Source organism: Chiloscyllium plagiosum, unplaced genomic scaffold, assembly GCF_037043375.1.
Source record: "Chiloscyllium plagiosum isolate Xiang-an unplaced genomic scaffold, Cpla_swu_hap1 HiC_scaffold_10, whole genome shotgun sequence".
Classification (NCBI taxonomy): Eukaryota; Metazoa; Chordata; class Chondrichthyes; order Orectolobiformes; family Hemiscylliidae; genus Chiloscyllium; species Chiloscyllium plagiosum.
In genome coordinates this window covers 113934950-113956403 of record NW_028270148.1, presented here as the reverse complement: position 1 = coordinate 113956403, position 21454 = coordinate 113934950, and the positions used below count along the sequence as shown (strand labels likewise).

At 40.2% G+C, this 21454-nt stretch overlaps 1 protein-coding gene across 1 annotated transcript in view; it reads left to right on the top strand.

Annotated features, from left to right (window-relative positions):
- aplf (aprataxin and PNKP like factor) overlaps positions 1–21454 on the top strand; it is a 60173-nt gene that overhangs the window by 17304 nt on the left and 21415 nt on the right. Inside the window, exon 5 of the mRNA XM_043696656.2 lies at positions 370–499. Coding sequence (XP_043552591.1) covers positions 370–499 — 130 coding nt within the window. The remainder of the gene's footprint in view (positions 1–369; positions 500–21454) is intronic.

Genomic DNA, 21454 nt, shown 5'->3' with positions numbered 1-21454 from the left:
CTTTTTTTTAGCAATAGCCAAGTAAACAAGAGAAGTCCTTTCTAACAAACATTGAAAATTACTGCTTCGGGCTTTCATAATGTATCAATAAAGTCCTCTCGTAAGCTGCTGAATCATATAGGTTAGCACCTCACCTTAGACCTTCAGTTAACATCAGTGCTTTCAGCTCAGTTATTAAGTCAAGAAAAATCATTTGGTCACAGCTTTAGGTCCTGATCACAATGAAATGACTGTCACTCTTGAAATACGATGTGATTGGATTCTGTTGTAATGTTTCAATTTTCTAATCCCATTTGAGACAAGTATTAAAATAAGTTGAGCTAGTGTGACCCATCTTCTGCTAACCAAGCCAATCTTGTGTTCTTTTAGTCAGAGAGCGAGCAGTTGAAGAGTGGTCATGCAGCACCAGCCACTGTACAGAGGAAAAGAATCTTGCCAGCTTGGATGCTGCAAGTTACTGCAGAAATGCAAGACTCTTCATCGGCAGTCAGTAAAAAAGGTAGGACTGCAGACTACGAAAGATGCTTGCTGCATTAACAGCAAATAATTCTAATTGAGTTTTTGTTTAATGCTATAATACTTTTTTGTCCAGAAATATCCTTTTATGGCTGTTGAGTCATGCACCTTCTTTGCTGTCTGCAGATCTAAACTTCTGATCATTAGTGTGACAAAACAAATATCATACCATGTCATACTGTCACTGCTGTTTCTAAATGGAAAGAAAGATCAAACTGCTGTAGGTTTTGCAATAATGTCTTTACATTTTTAAAATAGATTTGAAAACCTGACATTGTGAAGATCAGAGTTTTTAAATCTTACACTTTGGTAGAGGAGTCCACTGCCACTTAGCTGGGATATTTCACTGAGGCAATTTCTGCCTTCTCGGATGCAGCTAAAGGCCCTGTGTTAACACACAGATTTAAAGCAAGCGTAGGCCTTTTGGCCCCTCTACCCTGTGCCACCATTCAGTAAGATCACAGTTGATGATGGTTACCTCAAAATATTCAGTTATTTCATCTGCACTCCTCTCGGAAAGACAATTCCAAAAATTCTCAACCCTGTAAGAAAAATAATCCTTATCTATGTCTGAAATAGAATGCCTCTTATTTTTAAATTCTCTGCCTAATTCTAGTCTCTTCCACAGGAGAGAAATCCTCTCAGCATCCAACCTTTCAACTCCTCTTGGGATCTTGTATGCCTCACAGAATCTCTCAGTTGTTATAGTGCAGGAGGAGACCATTCAGCCCATTATGTCTGCACTGGCTCTAAGAGCTTTAACTTTAATGCTACCCTCCTGCCTTTCTCCCTGCTAGCTCTACCCATTGTTTCTCTTTAAATAATCATCCATTGCCCTCTTCAATGCCTCAGTAGAACCTACTTCCATCACAAGCAGTGCATTCTGTATCCTTACTATTCGCTGCATGAAAAAGATTTTTCTCACCTCACATTTGCTTCTTTTTGCAAAACACTTTAAAACTGTGCTTTCTAGATGTAAATCCTTTTATGAGCGGGAATAGTTTCTCCCTATCCACTCAGGTTCTTGAAAACTGTCATCAAATCTCCTATTTGCCTCTCTCTCTGGAAAAACATGCCCAACTTCTACACATTTTCCTCATTTCTCAAGTGTCCCATCCATGTCACCATTCTGATAACCTTTTGCAACCCCCCAGCAATGCATTCATGTATTTCACATAGTGAGGCACATCCAAGTCTCTCTACTCCTGCACACTTTTTCAAATTGTATCCTTTATTTTATACTGACTCTCCATGATCTTTGTATCCAAGTGCATCACCTCTCACTTGTCCTGCTACCCATCTGCCCACCCCACCAACACGTCAATGTTCTGTTGATGTTCTACACTGTCCTCCCCACTGAATACAGTTTTTCCAAGTTTTGGGTCATCTACAAATTTCACAATTGTCCACTATACATCAAGATCTACATCATTTATGTATGTCAGAAAAGGCAAGCGTCTCAATACTAACCACTACACGCCACCTTCTAGCCTGAAAAGTCAGCACTTTTTATCTTCTAAATTCCAGTAGATGGAGCACAGCCTGTCTGATATTTCCTCATAAATAGCCGTCTCATTTTCTGAACTGCCTATAATACAATTGCATCCTTTCTTAAATAAGGAGACCAAAACTGCACACGGTACCCCTGCTAAGGTTTCACCTGTGCAAAATGCAGCTGTCACAGAACATCCTTACTTTTATATTCCATTCCCCTGGCAATAAAAGGTAACATTCCATTTACCTTACCAATCCCTCACTGCAGCTGCAGACTAACGTTATGATTTAAGTTCCAGGATATCTGTGACACTCTTAGAAGAGCAGGAGAGGACCTGACTGAAACATTTTCAGACATCCTGATTTGTAATGAGTGCTATACAGATTCAAGGACTTTGGAGGTTTGCAATTGGTGTTTGGTATATTGATTTAGGTACAGCCTCGCATTTTCTGGCAGTGCTACCTTCACCTATCTGTCTCACTAAACCACACTGATGTTGAGTGGAGGAAGTGGTAATTACTCTTTGATACAAAATAAACTCTGGGATCACTGGCTTGTCATAGGGTGTAATCCCAAGTTTTGTTTAGTGATGTGAGTGGCTCTAAAACTCCTTATATTGTTATCATTAGTTGCTTTCTGGAGTTAATGCTGTCTCTGTGTTGTCATCTTGAACTTCAACTTAAGGAGGCAGCTCTAGAAAAACAACTTGTGCTCATACCCTGCCTTTGATGTAGTCAAGCACCCCAAGATGCTTCACAGAAGTGCTTTAGAGCAAACCGAACCACATCAGGAGATAATAGAACCAATGAAGAAAACTTAGTCAAAGAGGTAAGGTTTAAGGAGGAGAAACTGAGGCAAGGTGACATTTACTGAAGAAATTGAAGAACTAAGGGCTTGTGTAGCTGAAGGCATGGCTGCCAGCAGTGAAGGGATTAAAATCAGGATGATCAAATGGCCGGAGGTAGAGGAGTACCAGTATTGTGGTGGGTTGTGAGGCTGGAGGAGTTGACAGTGGTGGGGAGGTTTGAAAGGGCAGTGGGGAAGTTATAGTGATAAGGAGAGGTCTAGGAGTTGGGGGAAGTTTAGGAGAGAGGGAGGGGATAGAGATGGGAGAGTTTTATGGACTGGAGGAGATGACAGATATAGTGAGAAGTGTATGGGTTGGAGGAGGTTATAGAGATGAGAGAGGTCTGGGGTTGGAGAAGGTAACTGAATATAAATGGCGCTGGAGATGTTAGCGATGGGGAGGGGTTGAAGTGCAGGAGGAGGTTACAGGGATAGGGAGGGGTCTCACGGCTCGAGGAGGATACAGAAACAGGGAGATGTAAGTTACAGAGATAGGAAGAGGTTTAGATGGCGAAGACGTTTAAAAGGGATGAACTGATGGAAAGTTTTGAAAATGTGAATCACAATTTTTTAAAAAGCAAATAATTGTTTAACTCCGAACCGATGGAAATCAGTAAGCATAGGTAAATGGGACTTAGGCAGCAGAACTTTAGATGTCCTGAAGTGGAAGGTGGGAAGTGGAGTTTTAAGAATTTGCATCAATTGCAAATGGATCAGTTGTATTTTAGCTTCAAAGAGATGTACAGCATGGAAACAGACCCTTCGATCCAACCCGTCCATGTCGACCAGATATCCCAAACCAATCTAATCCCACCTGCCAGCACCCGGTCCATATCCCTCCAAACCCTTCCTATTCATGTACCCATTCAGATGCCTTTTAAATGTTGCAATTGTACCAGCCTCTACCACTTCCCCTTGCAGCTCATTCCATACACGTACCCACCTCTGCACGAAAAAGTTGCCCCTTAGGTCACTCTTATATCTTCCCCCTCTCACCCTAAACCTATGCCCTCTAGTTCTGGACTCCCCGACCCCAAGGAAAGACTTTGTCTATTTATCCTATCCATTCCCCTCTTGATTTTATAAACCTCTATAAGGTCACCCCTCAGCCTCTGACGCTCCAGGGAAAACAGCCCCAGCAGGTTCAGCCCCTCCCTATAGCTCAAATCCTCCAACCCTGGCAACATCCTTGTAAACCTTTTCTGAACCCTTTCAAGTTTCACAACATCTTTCCAATAGGAAGGAGACCAGAATTGCACGCAATATTCCAACAATGGCCTAACCAATGTCCTGTACAGCCGCCACATGACCTCCCAACTCCCGTATTCAATACTCTGACCAAGAGAGGAAAGCATACCAAACATCGCCTTCACAATCCTATCTACCTCCGACTCTACTTTCAAGGAACTATGACCCTGTACTCCAAGGTCTCTTTGTTCAGCAACAATCCCTAGGACCTTACCATTAAGTGTATAAGTCCTACTAAGATTTGCTTTCCTAAAATGCTGCACCTCACATTTATCTAAATTAATCTCCATCTGCCACTCCTCAGCCCTGATCAAGATCCCATTGTAATCTGAGGTAACCTTCTTTGCTGTCCACTACACCTCCAATTTTGGTGTCATCTGCAAACTTACTAAGTATTGGCTCACATCCAATTCATTTATATCAATGATGAAAAACAGCCTGTAATCCTTGATCCCCTCACTAATCAAGAACCTGTTTTCTTAAATACACACAGTGATGTGGCCTCCACAACCTACAGTGGCAATGAGTTCCACAGATTAACCGTTGTCTGGCTGAAGAAATTCCTCCTCACTCTGAAGCTGTGTTCTCACATCCTAGTATCTCCTACTGTGGAAACATCTTCTCCATGCCCACTCTATCCAGGCCCCTCCGTATTCTGTAAGTTTCAATGAGATTCCCTACCCCCCATTCCTTCTAAACTCCATTAACTCCAGAGTCTTCAACCACTCCTTGTATGACTAGCCATTCAGTATCAGGATCATTCTTGTAAATCTCCTCTGGACCTCCTCCAATGCCAGCATTTCCTTACAGGGCCCAAAACTACTCTCAATATTCCAAATGTGGTCTGGCCAGAGTCTTGTACAGCCTCAGCAATGCATCTCTGCTGTGATATTCTAGTCCTCTTGAAATGAATGCGAATGTTGCATTTGCCTTTCTAAGTGCCAACTGAACCTACATGTTAACCTAAGACAGTCTGAACTAGGACTCCCAAGTCTCTTCTGTGCTTCAGGATGAGAAGGGAGATATAGTAATGGGCTATGAGGAAATGGCTGCGGCATTGAATAGGTATCATGTGTCTGTCTTTACAGTGGAGGACATGAATAACATGCCCTTGACAAAGAGATGATGGTAGATGAAGACCTGGAACCAATCATTATCACAAAAGAGGTAGTTTTGGACAAGCTAATGGAGCTAGGGATAGACAAGTCTTCTGGCCCTAATGGAATGCATGCCAAGGTGCTGAAAGAGATGGCAGGAGAAATTGCAATTGTGGTAATTTTCCAAAATTCTCTGGACTCTGGGGCTGTTCCAGCAAGCTGAAAAATAGCAAATGTGATGCCACTGTTTAAAAAAGAGGTAGACAAAATATGGGGAATTATAAACCAGTTAGCTTAACCTCTGTACTGGGGAAAATGCTTGAGTCTATTATCAAGGAAGAAATAGCAAGGCATCTGGATGGAAATTGTTCTGTTGGGCAGACGCAGCATGGATTCATGAAGGGCAAATAATGCTGAACTAATGTTTTGGAATTGTCTGAAGACAGTGCAAATGTAATGTACCGTGGCACCCAGTAGATGTGGTGTATCATCTAGATTTCCAAAATACACTTGACAAGGTTCCACACAAAAGGCTGCTTTATAAGTTAAAGATGCAAGGCGTTACTGGCAATCCATTAGCATGGTTAGAGGATTCATTAACCAACAGGAAGCAAAAAGTGGGAATAAATGAGTGCTGTTCTGATTGGCAATCAGTGACCAGTGGTGTGCCTCAGGGATTAGTGTTGGGACCACAATTATTCACAATTTACATAGATGATTTGGAGTTGTGGACCATGTGTAGTTTGTGAAAGTTTGCGGATGACACTAAGATGAGTGGTTGAGCAAAGTGTGCAGTGGACTGTGAAACTTTGCAAAAGGACATAGTTTGTGAGTGGGCAAAGGTCTGGCAGATGGAGTACAATGTTAATTAATGTGAAGTCATCCATTTCAGTCGGAATAACAATAAAAAGGACTATTACTTGAATACTGTACAGTGGGACCTGGGTGTCTACAGATGCAACAGGTAATTAGGAAGGCAAATGGAATTTTGACCTTCATTGCTAAAGGGATTGAGTTTAAAAGTAGAGAGGTTATGTTACAGCTGTATAGGGTGCTGGTGAGGCCACACCTGGAGTACTGTGTACAGTTTTGGTCTCCTTATTTGAGAGGATATACTGGCACTAGAGGGGGTGCAGAGGAGGTTCATTAGGTTGATTCTGGAGTTGAGGGGGTTGGTTTATGAGGAGAGACTGAGTAGATTGGAATTATAGTCTTTGGGATTTAGAAGAATGGGGGGGGGGGATGAATCTTATAGAAACATATAAAATTATGAAGGGAATAGATAAGTTAGGAGTAGAGAGGATGTTTCCACTGGTGGGTGAAACTAGGACACGAGGGCATAGCATCAAAATTAGGGGGATCAGATTCACCACTGAATTGAGAAGGAACTTTTTTGCCCAGAGGGTTGTGAATCTGTGGAATTCTCTGCCCAGTGAAGTGGTTGAGGCTTCCTCAGTAAATCTTTTTAATGCTAATAGAGAGAATTTTTGGAACAGTAAAGGAGTGGAATTGAGGCCATGAAAAGATCAGTCATGATCTTATTGAGTGACAAAGCAGACTTGAGGGGCTGGATGGCCTACTCCTGCTCCTAGTTTTTAAGTTATGTTCAGGTTTCTGAAGCCTTTCCCTTTTAGAAAATAGTGTACACCTCTATTCTTTAACCGAAGCGCGGAAGCTCTCACTTGCCCACATTGTTTCCATCTGCCACTTTTTTGGCCAACTCTCCTAACTTGTTCATGTTCTGCAATCTCTCCGCTTCCTCAGCATTACCTATCCCGCCACCTATCTTTGGGTCATCTGCCAACTTTGCAACAATGCTTTCAGTTCCTTCACCCAAGTCCAAATGTCAGCTGTCTTTTAATTCATGTTTAATTAATATAATGCAGATTCAGTTGGCTGAGTAACTGCTTTTTGTCCTGTGCCATTCTGTGATTCAATCTTGCTAATATGAATCCAGGATGTATTTAATTGGGGCCAGATGCTTCCTTTCACTGTCATACCATCATAATAAAATAACTGTTATCATTGAACTAACTTACTCAATTCTGTCTGCACAATTTATTTTCAAATAGGCATCAAACATAAAGAACACACCATGCTTTTCTCATCAGTAGGTTATCTTACTTCACTGTAGCAGGATGGTTTACAACTGTCCTCCAACATCTCTTGTGCTAGTGAAGGCTCTCACAACTCACTGCCTTTGAAGACTAACTATTTGCGAAAGCCTTTCTTTGCCCACTTGTTTAGAAGGTTCTGTTATTATTACTTCCTTGCTGCTCTCAGACAGAAATGGTATAAATTCTAAATTTATGAGGTCTTTATCTGCTCCGTGGTGTATTTTTCCATTTGCAGTTGCCTTTGTTATTACTTATCAATGAAGGCATCTTTTGATTTTAATCCAGTGGAAAGCAGCCAATCACTTGATGAAAATGCAAACTCGTGGAATAGTTTTGCCTTATTCTCGATATAAATTATGCTGCAAAGGTTGCATATTTGTCAACAGCTCATTGCCTCAAGAAGGTGGCGGCAAGTGTTAGCTTTTAAGCTAGCATGGTCTTTCATTTTTGTACTGTGGTATTAGAGGAGAGAATTTCAGCATTTTTCCTTACAATAGTGAAGGAATAATATACATCCAAGTCTGGCAGGTGTGTGCCTTTGAGGTTAATAGGTAATGATGTTTCTGTGACCATATAGTTCTTTGCCCATGTAGGATTGAGAGCTGGTGTTAAAGTGAGGCTTGTTAGTTTCTGCAGGTTGTGCATACAGCAAGCACAGCATGCCAAAGCTAGAAAGCAAATTGAGTTTAATAGCATAAGTGTCAATCAAAGCAACCTCCCATGTCCTGAATGGCATTGAACCCCTTAATTGTTGTTGAAGTTGCATCTTGTTGAGTGTTGTATCATAGTCTTAACATGAGCTATGTAGGTTGTGTAGAGGCTCCAAAGAATTAGGCAATTAAATGCTGCTCGTGTGTAAACCTCCTCTTGCCAAGTTGATCTTGTTCAGTAGTGTCACCTAGAATGTTGATAGTTAGGGACTTGATGAATAAATGTCTTGGATACTGGGTGATTCTGGTTTGAATTTCAGTAGATTACCAATGTGTGGGACAGCCTTAAAATATGGTGCTAAAGGATTATGAGGGTAACTTGGATGGAGAAGTGAACTAACAAGGTAGTGAATAAGGCAAAAAGAACAAGTGAACTCCGAAATTGTCAAGAGAAGGCGATGGAGCTCTTCAGGCATGTTATCCATGCAGAAGTGTTGCCGTGTTTAATCAATACGAAAAGAATTAACTGATAAAGATAAAGCAGCTGAAAGTGATGGAAGCCTCTAGACAACATGTGATGAAGCTGTGTCTTTAATAAGGTTATGCTGTCCTTGGTTTTTTTCTTCAGGTGGTCATAAAAACACAGGTTCTGAAAAGTCTGAGTTAGGATGGGTTTTAGGGTCAGTTTGATAATAGTTAACAGATACTGCTGCAGGCAGAAAGCTTTCAAGTTTAAAAAAAACTTGTATAATGAAAAGTGGGGAGCCAATTCTCCCAGCTCAGTTCTTCTCTGGTTTGGTTTTCGCGCGCGCGTGTGTGTGTAGAAAATCTGCTTCTCTCTCTCTCTTACTGTCACCTCCTCTCTTCCTCTCTTCCCTGTCTCTGCTCTCCTCTCTGTCTTTCTCACTCTGTTGCAAGTATTTTGGAAGCTTGTTGGTTTTCAGATAGGATAGGTTATTCTGTATTCTATTTTCTGTTCTTTGTGTTTCGTTCAGTAATCTTGTAAATAAATTCTGTTTTGTCTAAAACTAAGTAGTTTGACCAGCTGATTCTCTCCTGGAATATCCACTGTTCACTTGCTTAAAACAAGTAACAAAGTTAGGGTCTGGGCTACCTTCTTGAAATGTTTTGAGGGGATCTGGCCCAGTCCATAACAAACATCAAAGATTGGTTTAATCTGAGCTCCAACAACCAAGCCACCCACTGTTGCTGTGATCGGAAAGACAATGCACACCCATGAACTGGCACTTCGATGACAATTACAATATGTTAGATCTCTCATGATGTGGATGTTTCAGTCTAATGTGAAAACTGCTTAAACAGATGTTTGCATTGGTGACTGTTGAATATCGCTAACTATTTTGTGGTTAAACAGGATGAGATAACTTGGGTTTTGCTGAACCACAAGCTACACTTTCTGCTCAGAGAATGCAACCCTTCATGGATAAATATTTTAAGGAACATATTTTACTTATGCTCATTGTGAAATCTTTGAGAAATGTTTGAAGTGCACCATAAGATCGCAATGTAACATTCTGTATTCTTACAAGCCAGATGAGAACCTAATATTTGCAGCATTAGCAGTAGTAGTAACCTTTGTATGTGGATGGTGACTGCTTTGCTTGACTGACCAGATAGCAGCATCTACAGAAGTTTAGAGTGAAGTCTGGAGTTTGGAGAATGAGTTGCTATCTTGGCTATTAAACCTGTGGTGAGGTGGAGAGGCTGCTACCGGGAATTTTTCATACTTCGGCACTCTGATAACTGACCAGTTGAAACTCCCTCTCTTTCTGTATGTCCTCTGCAGGATAAATCAGCATAGATATCTCGCGTGAAGTCTGAAGAGTGAGATGTATTCAAATATCACATGCAGGAACTGGTGCAGAATGTTTCTGTCGGCTGTCTCTGACCCTGTTGCATTAGAAGAAAAACAATCCAAAGCTCTGCCTCAATCTGGAAACATGACTGTATTTTGTTTATCATTGTCTTTATTGCATTTGAAAAGTAAACTACAAACTGGAGGAAGAACACACATTTGAGGTCTCTTCCCTATTCCTTGTAAGCTGTCTTCTTGCTCCACCAAATCTGTGATATTTGAATGGCAGACCTTCATTCTAACAAATTTGAATTGTGGCAGATTTTAAATTGAAGGGAGCCAGCGTGTTAGATATTGCTGTTGTAGCCACTTCTGTTCGGCGATCTGTTGTCATGGTATGTCACATTCATCTGTCTTGTGCCAACCTCTCTCATTCACTGAAGCTCACCTGTGACCACAGTGATGTCGATTATACCACTATCTGCCACCCTCCACTTTGCCCTTTAGGAGGTCTCTGTAGTTTAACGTCTATGATAACATTGTTGATATACTGACATTTTCATTTCTGGATGCCACTTTTTAAGAGTTCTTTGTGTGCTTAGAAATTCAAGTACCTCTTCACTTATCTTCTGGTCAGTATGTGGGAGTTTTTTTTAGCAGATGTCTTATTATTTTATAGGGCCTCTTATTTCTTCTAGCAATCTTTATTCATTGTCCAGATTTCTGAGACAGACAGGAGAATGGATAGAATATAACATCTTATGAGCTTTTTCCTTATAAACTTGAATTTTCTAGTTATTAACGCATCTTACATCATCTTAAAATTAATTCTGGCTGATGCAGAACCAGCTGAGTAAACATGGAGAGGCAGAGCCAAGATTGAAAGTCAGGAGTGAGAGTTATCATTCTGTTGTCTGATTGAGCTAAGAAGGAGAGCGTTAAAGTGACATAATGAGGAAGGGTAGGTTTGGTTGCCAGTGGGCAATCAGTGCAAGAATTTTGATGGAAAGAAGCTTTGTCAAAGAAACAAAATCTTTGATTAAACTAGTCCATGCCAACCAAGTTCCCAAACCTGCCTGCGTTTGACCCATATCCCTTCAAACCCTTCCTATTCATGTACTAATCCAAATGTCTTTTTAATGTAACTGTACCTACATCTGCCACTACTTCCGGCAGTGCATTCCACACGCTAACTATTCTCTGGAAAAAAAAAGTTGCCCCCATGTCCTTTTTAAATTTTTATGCTCTCATCTTAAAATTTGCCTCCTAGTTTTGAAATCTACCCACCTTAGGGAAAAGACCTCTGCTATTCACCTTATCTGCATCCCTCATGATTTTATGAATCTGTATAAGGTCACCCCTCAACCTCCGCATCAGTGAAAAAAGTCCCAGTTTTCTGATTCAGTCTGTGGATGTACCTACTCGAGAAGGTCAAGTTTTACACTTACTGTTGGGAAATAAGGCAGGGCAGGTGACTGAGGTGTCAGTGGGAGAGCACTTTGGGGCCAGCGACCATAATTCTATTAGATTTAAAATTTAAAGGATAGACCAGATCTAAAAGTTGATGTTCTAAATTGGAGAAAGGCAAATTTTGATGGTATTAGGCAAGAACTTTCAAAAACTGATTGGGGGTAGATGTTCGCAGGTAAAGGTACGGCTGAAAAATGGGAAGCCTTCAGAAATGAGATGAGATAACTAAAATCCAGAGAAAGTATATTCCTGTCAGGGTGAAAGGAAAGGCTGGTAGATATAGGGAACGCTGGATGACTAAAGAAATTGAGGGTTTGGTTAAGAAAAAGAAGGAAGCGTGTGTAAGGTGTAGACAGGATAGATCGAGTGAATCCTTAGAAGAGTATAAAGGCAGTAGGAATATACTTAAGAGGGAGATCAGGAGGGCAAAAAGGGGACATGAGATAGCTTTGGCAAATAGAAGTAAGGAGAATCCAAAGGGTCTTTACAGATACATTAAGGACAAAAGGGTAACTAGGAGAAAATAGGGCCCCTCAAAGATCAGCAAGGTGGCCTTTTTGTGGAGCCACAGAAAATGGGGGAGATACTAAACGAGTATTTTGCATCAGTATTTACTGTGGAAAGGATATGGAAGATATAGACTGTAGGGAAATAGATAGTAACACCTTGCAAACTGTCCAAATTAGAGAGGAGGAAGTGCTGGATGTCTTGAAATGCATAAAAGTGGATAAATCCCCAGGACCTGATCAGGTGTACCGTAGAACTCTGTGGGAAGCTAGAGAAGTGATTGCTGGGCCTCTTGCTGAGATATTTGTATCATCGATAGTCACAGGTGAGGTGCCGGAAGACTGGAGGTTGGCTGACTGTTTAAGAAGGATGGTAAGGACAAGCCAGAGAACTATAGACCAGTGAACTTGATGTCAGTGGTGGGCAAGTTATTGGAGGAAATCCTGAGGGACAGTATGTACATGTATTTGGAAAAGCAAGGACTGATTAGGGATAGTCAACATAGCTTTGTACGTGGGAAAGCGTTTGGTATGCTTTTGTTTATTGGTCAGAGTACTGAGTACAGGAGTTGGGAGGTCATGTTGCGGCTGTACAGGACATTGGTCAGGCCACTGTTGCAATATTGGGTGCAATTCTGGTCTCCTTCCTATCGGAAAGTTGTTGTGAAACTTGAAAGGGTTCAGAAAAGATTTACAAGGATGTTGCCAGGGTTGGGGGATTTGAGGTATAGGGAGAGGCTGAACAGACTGGGGCTGTTTTCCCTGGAGCGTTGGAGGCTGAGGGGTGACCTTATAGAGGTTTACAAAATTATGAGGGGAATGGATAGGATAAATAGACAAAGTCTTTTCCCTGGGTTTGGGGAGTCCAGAACTAGAGGGCATAGGTTTAAGGTGAGAGGGAAATGATATAAAAGAGACCCAAGGGGCAACTTTTTCACACAGAGGGTGATACGTGTATGGAATGAGCTGCCAGAGGAAGTGATGGAGGCTGGTACAATTGGCACATTGAAGAGGCATTTGGATGGGTATATGAATAGGAAGGGTTTTGAGGGATATGGGCCGGGTGCTGGCAGGTGGGACTAGATTAATTTAGGATATCTAGTCAGCATGGATGGGTTGGACCGAAGGGTCTGTTTCCGTGCTGTACATCTCTGACTCTATCCAGCCTCAGACGCTCCATTCTTGGCGACACCTTGGTAAATCTTTTCTGTACTGTCTCCAGTTTAATAATCTCCTTTCTATAAACAGGGCAACCAGAACTGCACATAGTTCTCCAGAAGAGGCCTCACCAATGTCCTGTACAACCTCAACATGACACCCCAACTCCTATACTCAAAAGGTCTGAGCAATGAAAGCTATGTGTGCAAAATGCCTTCTTAATCACTCTGCCTACCGTGATTCAAAGGTTATACTTCAACAGGTTTATTTGGAAGCATTAGCTTTCAGACTGCTGCTGCAAATCAAAGAATTTGAACTTGAACCCTTAGGTATTTCTGTTCTGCAACACCATCCAGGGGTCTACCTTTAATTGTAAAAGTCCTGCCCTTGTTTGTTTTGCCAAAATGCAACCCCTTGTATTTATCCAAGTTAACTTCTATCGCCCACTTCTTAGCCCCTTGATCCAATTAGAGTCATAAAGATGTACAGCACGGAAACAGACCCTTTGGTCCAACCCGTTCATGCTGACCAGGTATCCCGGCCCATATCCCTCCAAACCCTTCCTATTTGTATACCCATCCATATGCCTTTTAAATGTTGCAATTGTACCAGCCTCCACCACTTCCTCTGGCAGCTCATTCCTTACACGTACCACCCTCTGTGTGAAAAAGTTGCCCCTTGGGTACCAGCCTCCACCACTTCCTCTGACATCTCATTCCATTGATCATGATCTCTTTGTAATTTTTGATAACTGCCTGCACTGTCCACTATCCCACCAATTTTGCTGTCACCCGTAAACTAACAAGCCATGCCTCCTATATTCTCATTCAAATCATTTACATAAATGACAGACAATAGTGGACTCAGTACCAATCCCTGTGGAACATGTCTCATCACAGGCCTCCAGTCCAAAAAAAAACCTTCCACCACCACCCTCTGCTACCATAAAGCGAATTTTGTATCCATTTGCAAGCTCACCCTGAATCCCATGCAATCTAACTTTGCTAATTAGTTTACCATGCAAAATCTTATCAAAGGCTTTACTAAAGTCCAAGTAAACAACATCTACTGTTCTGCCCTCAATCGTTTTGGTTACTTCCTGAAAAAACTCAATCAAGTTTGTGAGACACAATATCCCTTGCACAAAACTATGCTGACTATCCCTAATCATTCCTTGCCCCTCTAAATGCATAGAAATCCCATCTTCAGAATCAACAACAACAACTGACTCACTACTGACTCTCAGGTCTGTAGTTCCCAGGATTCTCATTACATCCTTTCTTAAATAAAGGCACAACTTTAGCCACCCTCCAGTCTTCTGGTTATAGATGATATGAATATGAATTTTCTGCTAGGAGCCCCGCAATTTCCTCCTTAACTTTTCACAACGTCCTGGGATACACTTGATTAGGTCCTGGAGATTTATCCACCTTTTGTGTTTTCTAAGACCTCTAGGACTTCCTCTTCTGTAATGTGAACTGTTTTCAAAGTATAAATATTTATGTCCCTGAGTTCTCCAGCCTCAATTTTTTTCTCTGTAGTAAAAGCTGATGCAAAACATTAATTTAATATCTCTCCCATCTCCTGAAGTTCAACACAAAGGCAACTCTATGGTCTTTAAGGGATCTCTCTCTCTCTGTCTCACGTGGAGAGCGATTTAAATTCTTCTGTAGGTCCTTCCTTAATCAGAGTTACTGGAGCACAAAAAGACAGTGTAGGCATGTGACCTGTTTGTAGAAACCTCAGTATAATTCCTCTTTTAGCTGTCCAGAATGGCAATTTTAATATTACATTCAAATTATGCTTTGAAACAAAATAAAGCGCCTGCCATTGTGTCTTTTTTCAAAATCACGAGTTCAGGGCTTATTCCTTCATCCATTGGGGGTGAAGCAGGTTGGATGCACTATCATTTATTAATTTTAAGTCACACTTTTTTCAGGCATGTTTAATTTTTACAAATCCTAAGGTTGGTTATCACATGAGGATACTTTTTGTTTTAAGGAGTACCTATTCAGATTTACATGTTCAGCATATCAATATGCTGCATACATCGCAAAGATTGATGCTGAGCAGATCGATCTGAGCTGGAAGTCCGCCAGATGTGATGATGCAAATTCTGGCTGCTACTTTTTCCATTGTTTCTGTTCTACGATGTTCAACATACTTGCGCAGGGACATTGAGTGGTACAGAATCTGTTGTCTTGTGTTAACATTCATTGACTAGGAGGAATATAAAAGCAATTCAAGCAAGCTGCTGAGAAGAAGTGGATGGTGTTGCTGCCTGATTCTCATAATTGGCCTTCAATATCCTGATCAACTCAGCATCCATAACTTTGTGAGATAGATAATTCAAAAGATTCATAACCTTCTGAGCAAAGAAACTTCTCATGACAGTCTGAAATGACCATCTCCTTATCCTGAGTCAGTGACTCTGGGTGCTCTGGCCAAGGAAGCCCTTTCATTGCATATGTTAAACCATCCAAGAATTTTATATATTTCAACAAGATTGCCTCTGAATCTTCTCAAATCCAGAAAATAAAGATCCAAAATACGAGTATATGCCTTTCTAAAGCAAAATTTGGGGAAAAAAACTTGAAAATCCTGGCTGAAATTCCTGTTTTATTTGTGTGCTTTAACTAAGAAGGCTCTGATTTGATGAGGACATATCGTGCCAATGTCAAATTCATGCTGTGTATGCTTAGACTGAGTTTTCCAGCAAATTGCTGGCACATTGGGAAAGCTGTAAAGAAAATTACCACAAATACTTTTTGATATTTGAGAATGTTTATGGCTTTCAAGTCAAAACATTAATACATTTAATCAAGGACCAAATGTTTTTAAACTGTGTCTCCTAGTTCTAGAATCCCGTGGGAAGGGAGCATCATTTCAGTGCCCACCCTAATTAAGTCCTTTCAGGCTTTTGAATGTTTCAACAAGATCTACCCAAGAATAGTTGGAAAAGGAAATAGAATGAAATGTGACAGTTTGGAGATTGTGGCAAAGTAAAAGACTGCGAGGGAGTACTTTGTTTCTGAGGTGCTGCTTTCATTGCCCCAGAAGAATTGATGTAAGTTTGTGTACACCAACAAATCTTTCTCCTAGTTACTTCAGTGTACCCTGGTTTTTATCTAAGGGTGTGGAGGTGCCAGTGTTGGACTGGGGTGGAGAAAGTTAAAAATCTCACAACACCAGGTTATGGTCCAATAGGTTTATTTGGAAGTACCAGTTTTCCGAACGAGTTTCCTTCACGAAGTAGCTAGTGGGGCAGGTGCATAGGACAAAGAATTAATAAGTAAAAGCTCAAAGTCTCACACAACTGATGTGATGTATTGGTCAAATCTAGGTTTGTCCAATACATTGCATCAGCTGTATGACACTTTGATCTTTTACTTATAAGCTTTGTGTCCTGTATACCTGCCCCATTAGCTACCTAATGAAGGAGCAGCACCCCAAAAGTTTGTACTTTCAAATAAACCTTTTGGACTGTAACCTGGTGCTGTGAGATTTTTAACTTTAACCGGATTGAATGTCAGACACGGAGTCTAATAATAAAGGCAATGATGATATTGAGCGAGCTGGAGAAATGGATTTAGGAATGAGCTTCAAAAGACTCACTTCAAAAGTTTTAATATTAGCAAAGAAACGTATAAATATGTTAAAGGTAATAGCTTTTTTATTTCTTTCATTGGCTCTGCATACTTCTGTCAAGGTCAACATTTGTTATCCATTCCTAATTATGCTTGAACTGAGTGGTTTGATAGGCTACTCATCCAGATTGCTGTGGGTGTGGAGTCACATGGAGGCCAGAGTAGGTGAGGGTTTGTTCCATAAAGTACATTGATGAACCACAAGGGCTTTTACAGTAGAAGATAATTTTCAAGGTCACCAGTATTGAGTTCAGCTTTATTTTACAGGTTTATTTATTGAATTCAAATTCCACTGGCTACCATGGTCCCCAGCGCAAATAGTCTGGGCCTGTGTATAAATAGTTCAGTGACATGTCTACTGCACCACTGTCTCACCTTGGTAACTGTCCAGCATTATATGTGCTGAGCATGCCTAGTGGATCCGAATGTCATTCCGTCATAGATATGCTTATGTCATTTTGTATCATTTGCACTGTTGAAGATGCTGTTTGGAAGTCTCTTGGCTACTTAAGACAAACACGAACATTGTATAGGAAGAGTCTAACGAGATCTAACAGTTCCAGAATCAGGCAGTGGGTGAAGCAAAAACTGGGATAGGTGTCAAATAATGGGAAGGGAGAGTGATTTCAACAGAATACTGCGTCATCATGGGATTTCCTCATGGAGTTCTAAAAGTACCAGAGTTTTCTGCTTGCTATTTGCAAGTAAACAAATGTAGAGAGGGAAATTGATAATGGCAGATAATGAACACTGGTTTATCTGAAGAAGAGTCATATCACATTTGAAACATTAACTCTCGTTTCTGTTTCCACAGATGCTGCTAGACTCTTTCCATGCTTTATGACTCTGAGTCTGAGTCTATTACCTGCTGAGTTTTCAGCAGTTTCTTTTTGTTTCAGATTTCTAGCATCCGCAGTTGTTTGTTTTTATTACTAGTTTATCATATTTCTTGTTGTCAGACACACATTCCAAGGTGGGAAGGCACTGGTAATAATCACAGCAAGAAATCAAGATGGCATTGTATCATTTAAAAGGTTTCAAATTTCAAAAATGCTGAGTTTGAGTAAGTAAATCTTTGACTGACGTTAGTTTCAGTCATCTAACTTTCTCGAACTCATAGCAAAGAATTCACCAGCTAATCTCGGGGAAAAGGTTTCCTCACATGTCCTCTCTTTTCCGGATGGTTTTGTGGCATGTGTGGCAGGCAAATCCACTTTTCTGCCTTGTCACCTCAGTGGCCTATTGTAATGTATGAAATGTTTGATATAGCCAGGGTGATCCATCATGCAGAGAATCATAATGAAACTCAATATTATCACTCCAGTGTTGGGGCACTTTTCCAGGAGGGTCAGAGTTTATATAACTTGAGACCAATGACCTCCAGCCAGGCAATATTCATCTTTGCTTCTGTCTGTTGTATAAATGGCATGTTCTATTTCATTAAATGATTTAAAAGGGCGGAAGCTTTATTTTTCCATTGCGCTTTACAATAATTGAATCATTCTCCATTTATTCTTGCAATATGGGTTAGTTTTGGCATCAGTTCTTAAATAACTCTTGTCTGCAGTCACACATCATTATGAATGTACGTGGCTTGACGTTTATGGGTAGTCTTTCAGAAATTGAAGTGCAGCATAAGAGTTTGCTTTTGTTTTGGTAAAATTGGAAGATTGTTAATCTTTAAAGCAATTAAAATGACAAATTTGGAGCCTTTCAGTAAACATATTTGGCTTGTATAAATTCAAGTATTGCTGGCAGTATTGTTTAAACAGGTTGCTGGGTTTGAACATTAGTTCTAAAAATGCTGAAAATTGCCATTTGATTCTTCTCAATATAGTTTTGAGTCATTTTTCAATGGGTACTCTGGCTCAATGATGGTAGCAATTGAATTGCACATTAATTACAATAGTTTATATTTGTATTTTAATTTTGAATTTAAATTAAGCACAGAAGCATATCTGTTGCAACAATAGTAAAATTGTTTGACCTCTTATGCAGTGCTGACTCTACTGTATGCTTGCTACAGGACCTTTCTATCATGAAAATGAAATGAAGAACTGAAAGTGCTGGAGATCTAAATCAAAAGCAGAAACAGAAATTGCTGGAGAAAGTCAGCAGGACTGGCAGCATCTGTGGGGAGACAGCAGCTTTAACACTTTGAGTACAGTGGACCTTCTTCAGAACCCCTTGCCAGACCTGCTGAGGTTCGCCAGCAATTTGTTTATATTTCTTATCTGTTATGGTTCACTGGCTTATTGATCACTTCAGTTTAAATAATGCATTTTTTTTAGTTGAAGTATCATCCTGATTTTCAGTGTCACTTAAGTAATGCAAGAAACTTAGCAGTATATCAAATTCACTTTTTATAGTTACCATATGAGCGTTCACTAAAATAGCTTTTTACAATTGTCTACTTTGGGTTTTGTTCTCCAAATACTTTAGAAAACTATGTTCCTGATGTAAATTCCTTTTAAAATTTGTGAAGTTTCTATGTGCTGGATTTTTGTGTCATTGTCTTCAAAAAATTAACAAACTTCGATGTAGATTTCTGTAATAGAAGGTTAAGGAATTTTTCTAAAGAAGCCACATCAAATCTCATCTGATGAGTATTGCAGTGAGTAAAGCTTTTCGGTATAGCTAATGTGGATTTTGGGTAGGTTAGTGTATTTTAGATGAGAGATGTGGGCTGACGTGTGCAACAACTTTCTCAGTTTAGTCATTTATTCCAACCATCATATAAAATGCTAAGCTGCACAAGCTGTGTTCCCAAAGTAGATGATAGGGCACAGTGCGTATTTTTAATGGCAATGATCCATTGGCGCATGTATTGATGCACCCACAGTGCAATTGCAACAGGCTCAAACAGGAAGAGCATGTTTCTGGTTTCCACAGTACTTTGCTTTAATAGGAAGAATGTCTTGACAGGTATTTAATGTAAAAGCTCTTGATGCCATCTCAAAGTTGCAAACCACCAGTGCGCCAAATAATAGGGTGTTAAACAAAAGCTGAAAGATTGTAAAATCAGTCAGACTTATTTCCACAATTAAAAACAGGAAGCTGGTGGGTCTTAAGATATAGAACCAGAAATGGGTCATTTCACCCATCAAGTCTGCTTCACTATTCAATGTGCCCATGTCTAATGCTGCCTGTCCTGCTGAATTTCTCCAGCGATTTCTGTTTCTACTTTTGATTTAGATCTCCAGCATTCTGATAACGTCAACTCTGTTTTCCTGCTTTTTTTTCTCCGTAACATTTCACTCCCTTACAGGTGAAAAATCTGTCTAAAACTTTAATGTCATCATACCCAGTCTCTACAATTCCCTCTGGTAATGAATTCCACAGATTCAATATCCCCTGAAAGAAGTTCATTCCCATCTTTGTCTTAGATGGGTAATTGCTTACTCTGGAATTACACCTTCTGGTTCTATACTCTCCAACAAGAGTGAATGTACAGATGAAGGGTCTGAATGTACTTTCCACATCTATACAATCAAGTCCGCTAAAAGTCTTACATATTTCAATAAGATTGCACCTCAGACCTTTAAACTCCAATGAGTACAAACTACTGAATCTCTCCTACTATAAGAAAATCCCTCTGTACCTAGAATCAACCTAATTCTCTTTCTCGCAACTGCCTTGAATGCCAGTGTAATTTTCATTGGACATAACTGTTCTCAGTATTCCAGCTTTGATTTAACTAGTACCTTGTATGATTTCAGTAAGACTTCCCTACTTTTATGCTCCATTTCCAGTTGTCCATTGGCCTTCCCTATTACTGGCTGAACTTGCACAAATCATAAAAAGCTAATGTCCATGAGGAGCCCACATCTCAGTGCTGCTTTCTGTAGTTTTTCTCCACTTTAATGTTCTGCTTCTCTATTCCTCTTGCCAAAATTCATTTTTCCATCTTAAATTCCATGTCGAATTTTTGCCCACTCACTTAATCTGTCAATATCCCTTTGCAGACTCATTTCGTCACCCTCAATAATTGCTGCCTTACCTACTTCGATGTCATCTCAAAGCTTGGGTTTAGTACATTCATTCCCTTCATCTGTTATTATTATGCAATTGAGGCTCCAACACTCCAGTGGTTAAGATCGCCACCCTGAAAATGCATCCCTTTATCCCAAGTCTTTTATTAGTTAGCCAATTCTATATCTATACTAATATATTACCCCACCTTATGATGTGGCCTTATTTGTGGTACTTTACTGTACGCCTATTGATAATGCAAATATATTGCAACTTCCAATTCCCAATTTTCCTGCTTGTCGCATCTTAAAGAATCTAATATTTGTCAGGTATAATATTCCCTTCATCATACACTGTTGAGTCATCTTGATTAGATTATGTAATGTATTTCTAAATTCTCTGCTATTGTATGCCCTATCGTAGAATTTAATATTTTCTCAGTGAACAGAAAGAGCACCCTTGACTGAAAGTCAGAGCTAGGTAAATGACATTGATGTACGTAGGTTATATTAAAACACAGCAGAAATTATTTATTCAAAATTCTAAACTCACTCAGCACTTTGAAAACAATTGCCAAGGGCTCCTCCCAGATATGCTTGCAATTCTTTTGTCCTGGTGACCTCATTTACATTTATTCAGATTGCATAGCGCTCTGCAGCAGGACATGTATTTAAAAGCCACGCTTTGATGTTGCATGCATGTGGACAGTGCTCCACCTAGCACAAATACAGCCTTACAAACATTCTTTACGCTATTCTTATTATTTTAACCCCAATCTGAGATGAGTATCCCATTGCACCAATGTGATCTGATTAGTTTACACACCGAGTATTTTTATATGAAGCACGTTTATTGGTTTGCTGCTGGTTAGGGTACAGACTTATTCTGTGAATCCTTAGCCATCAGAAATTAGGTT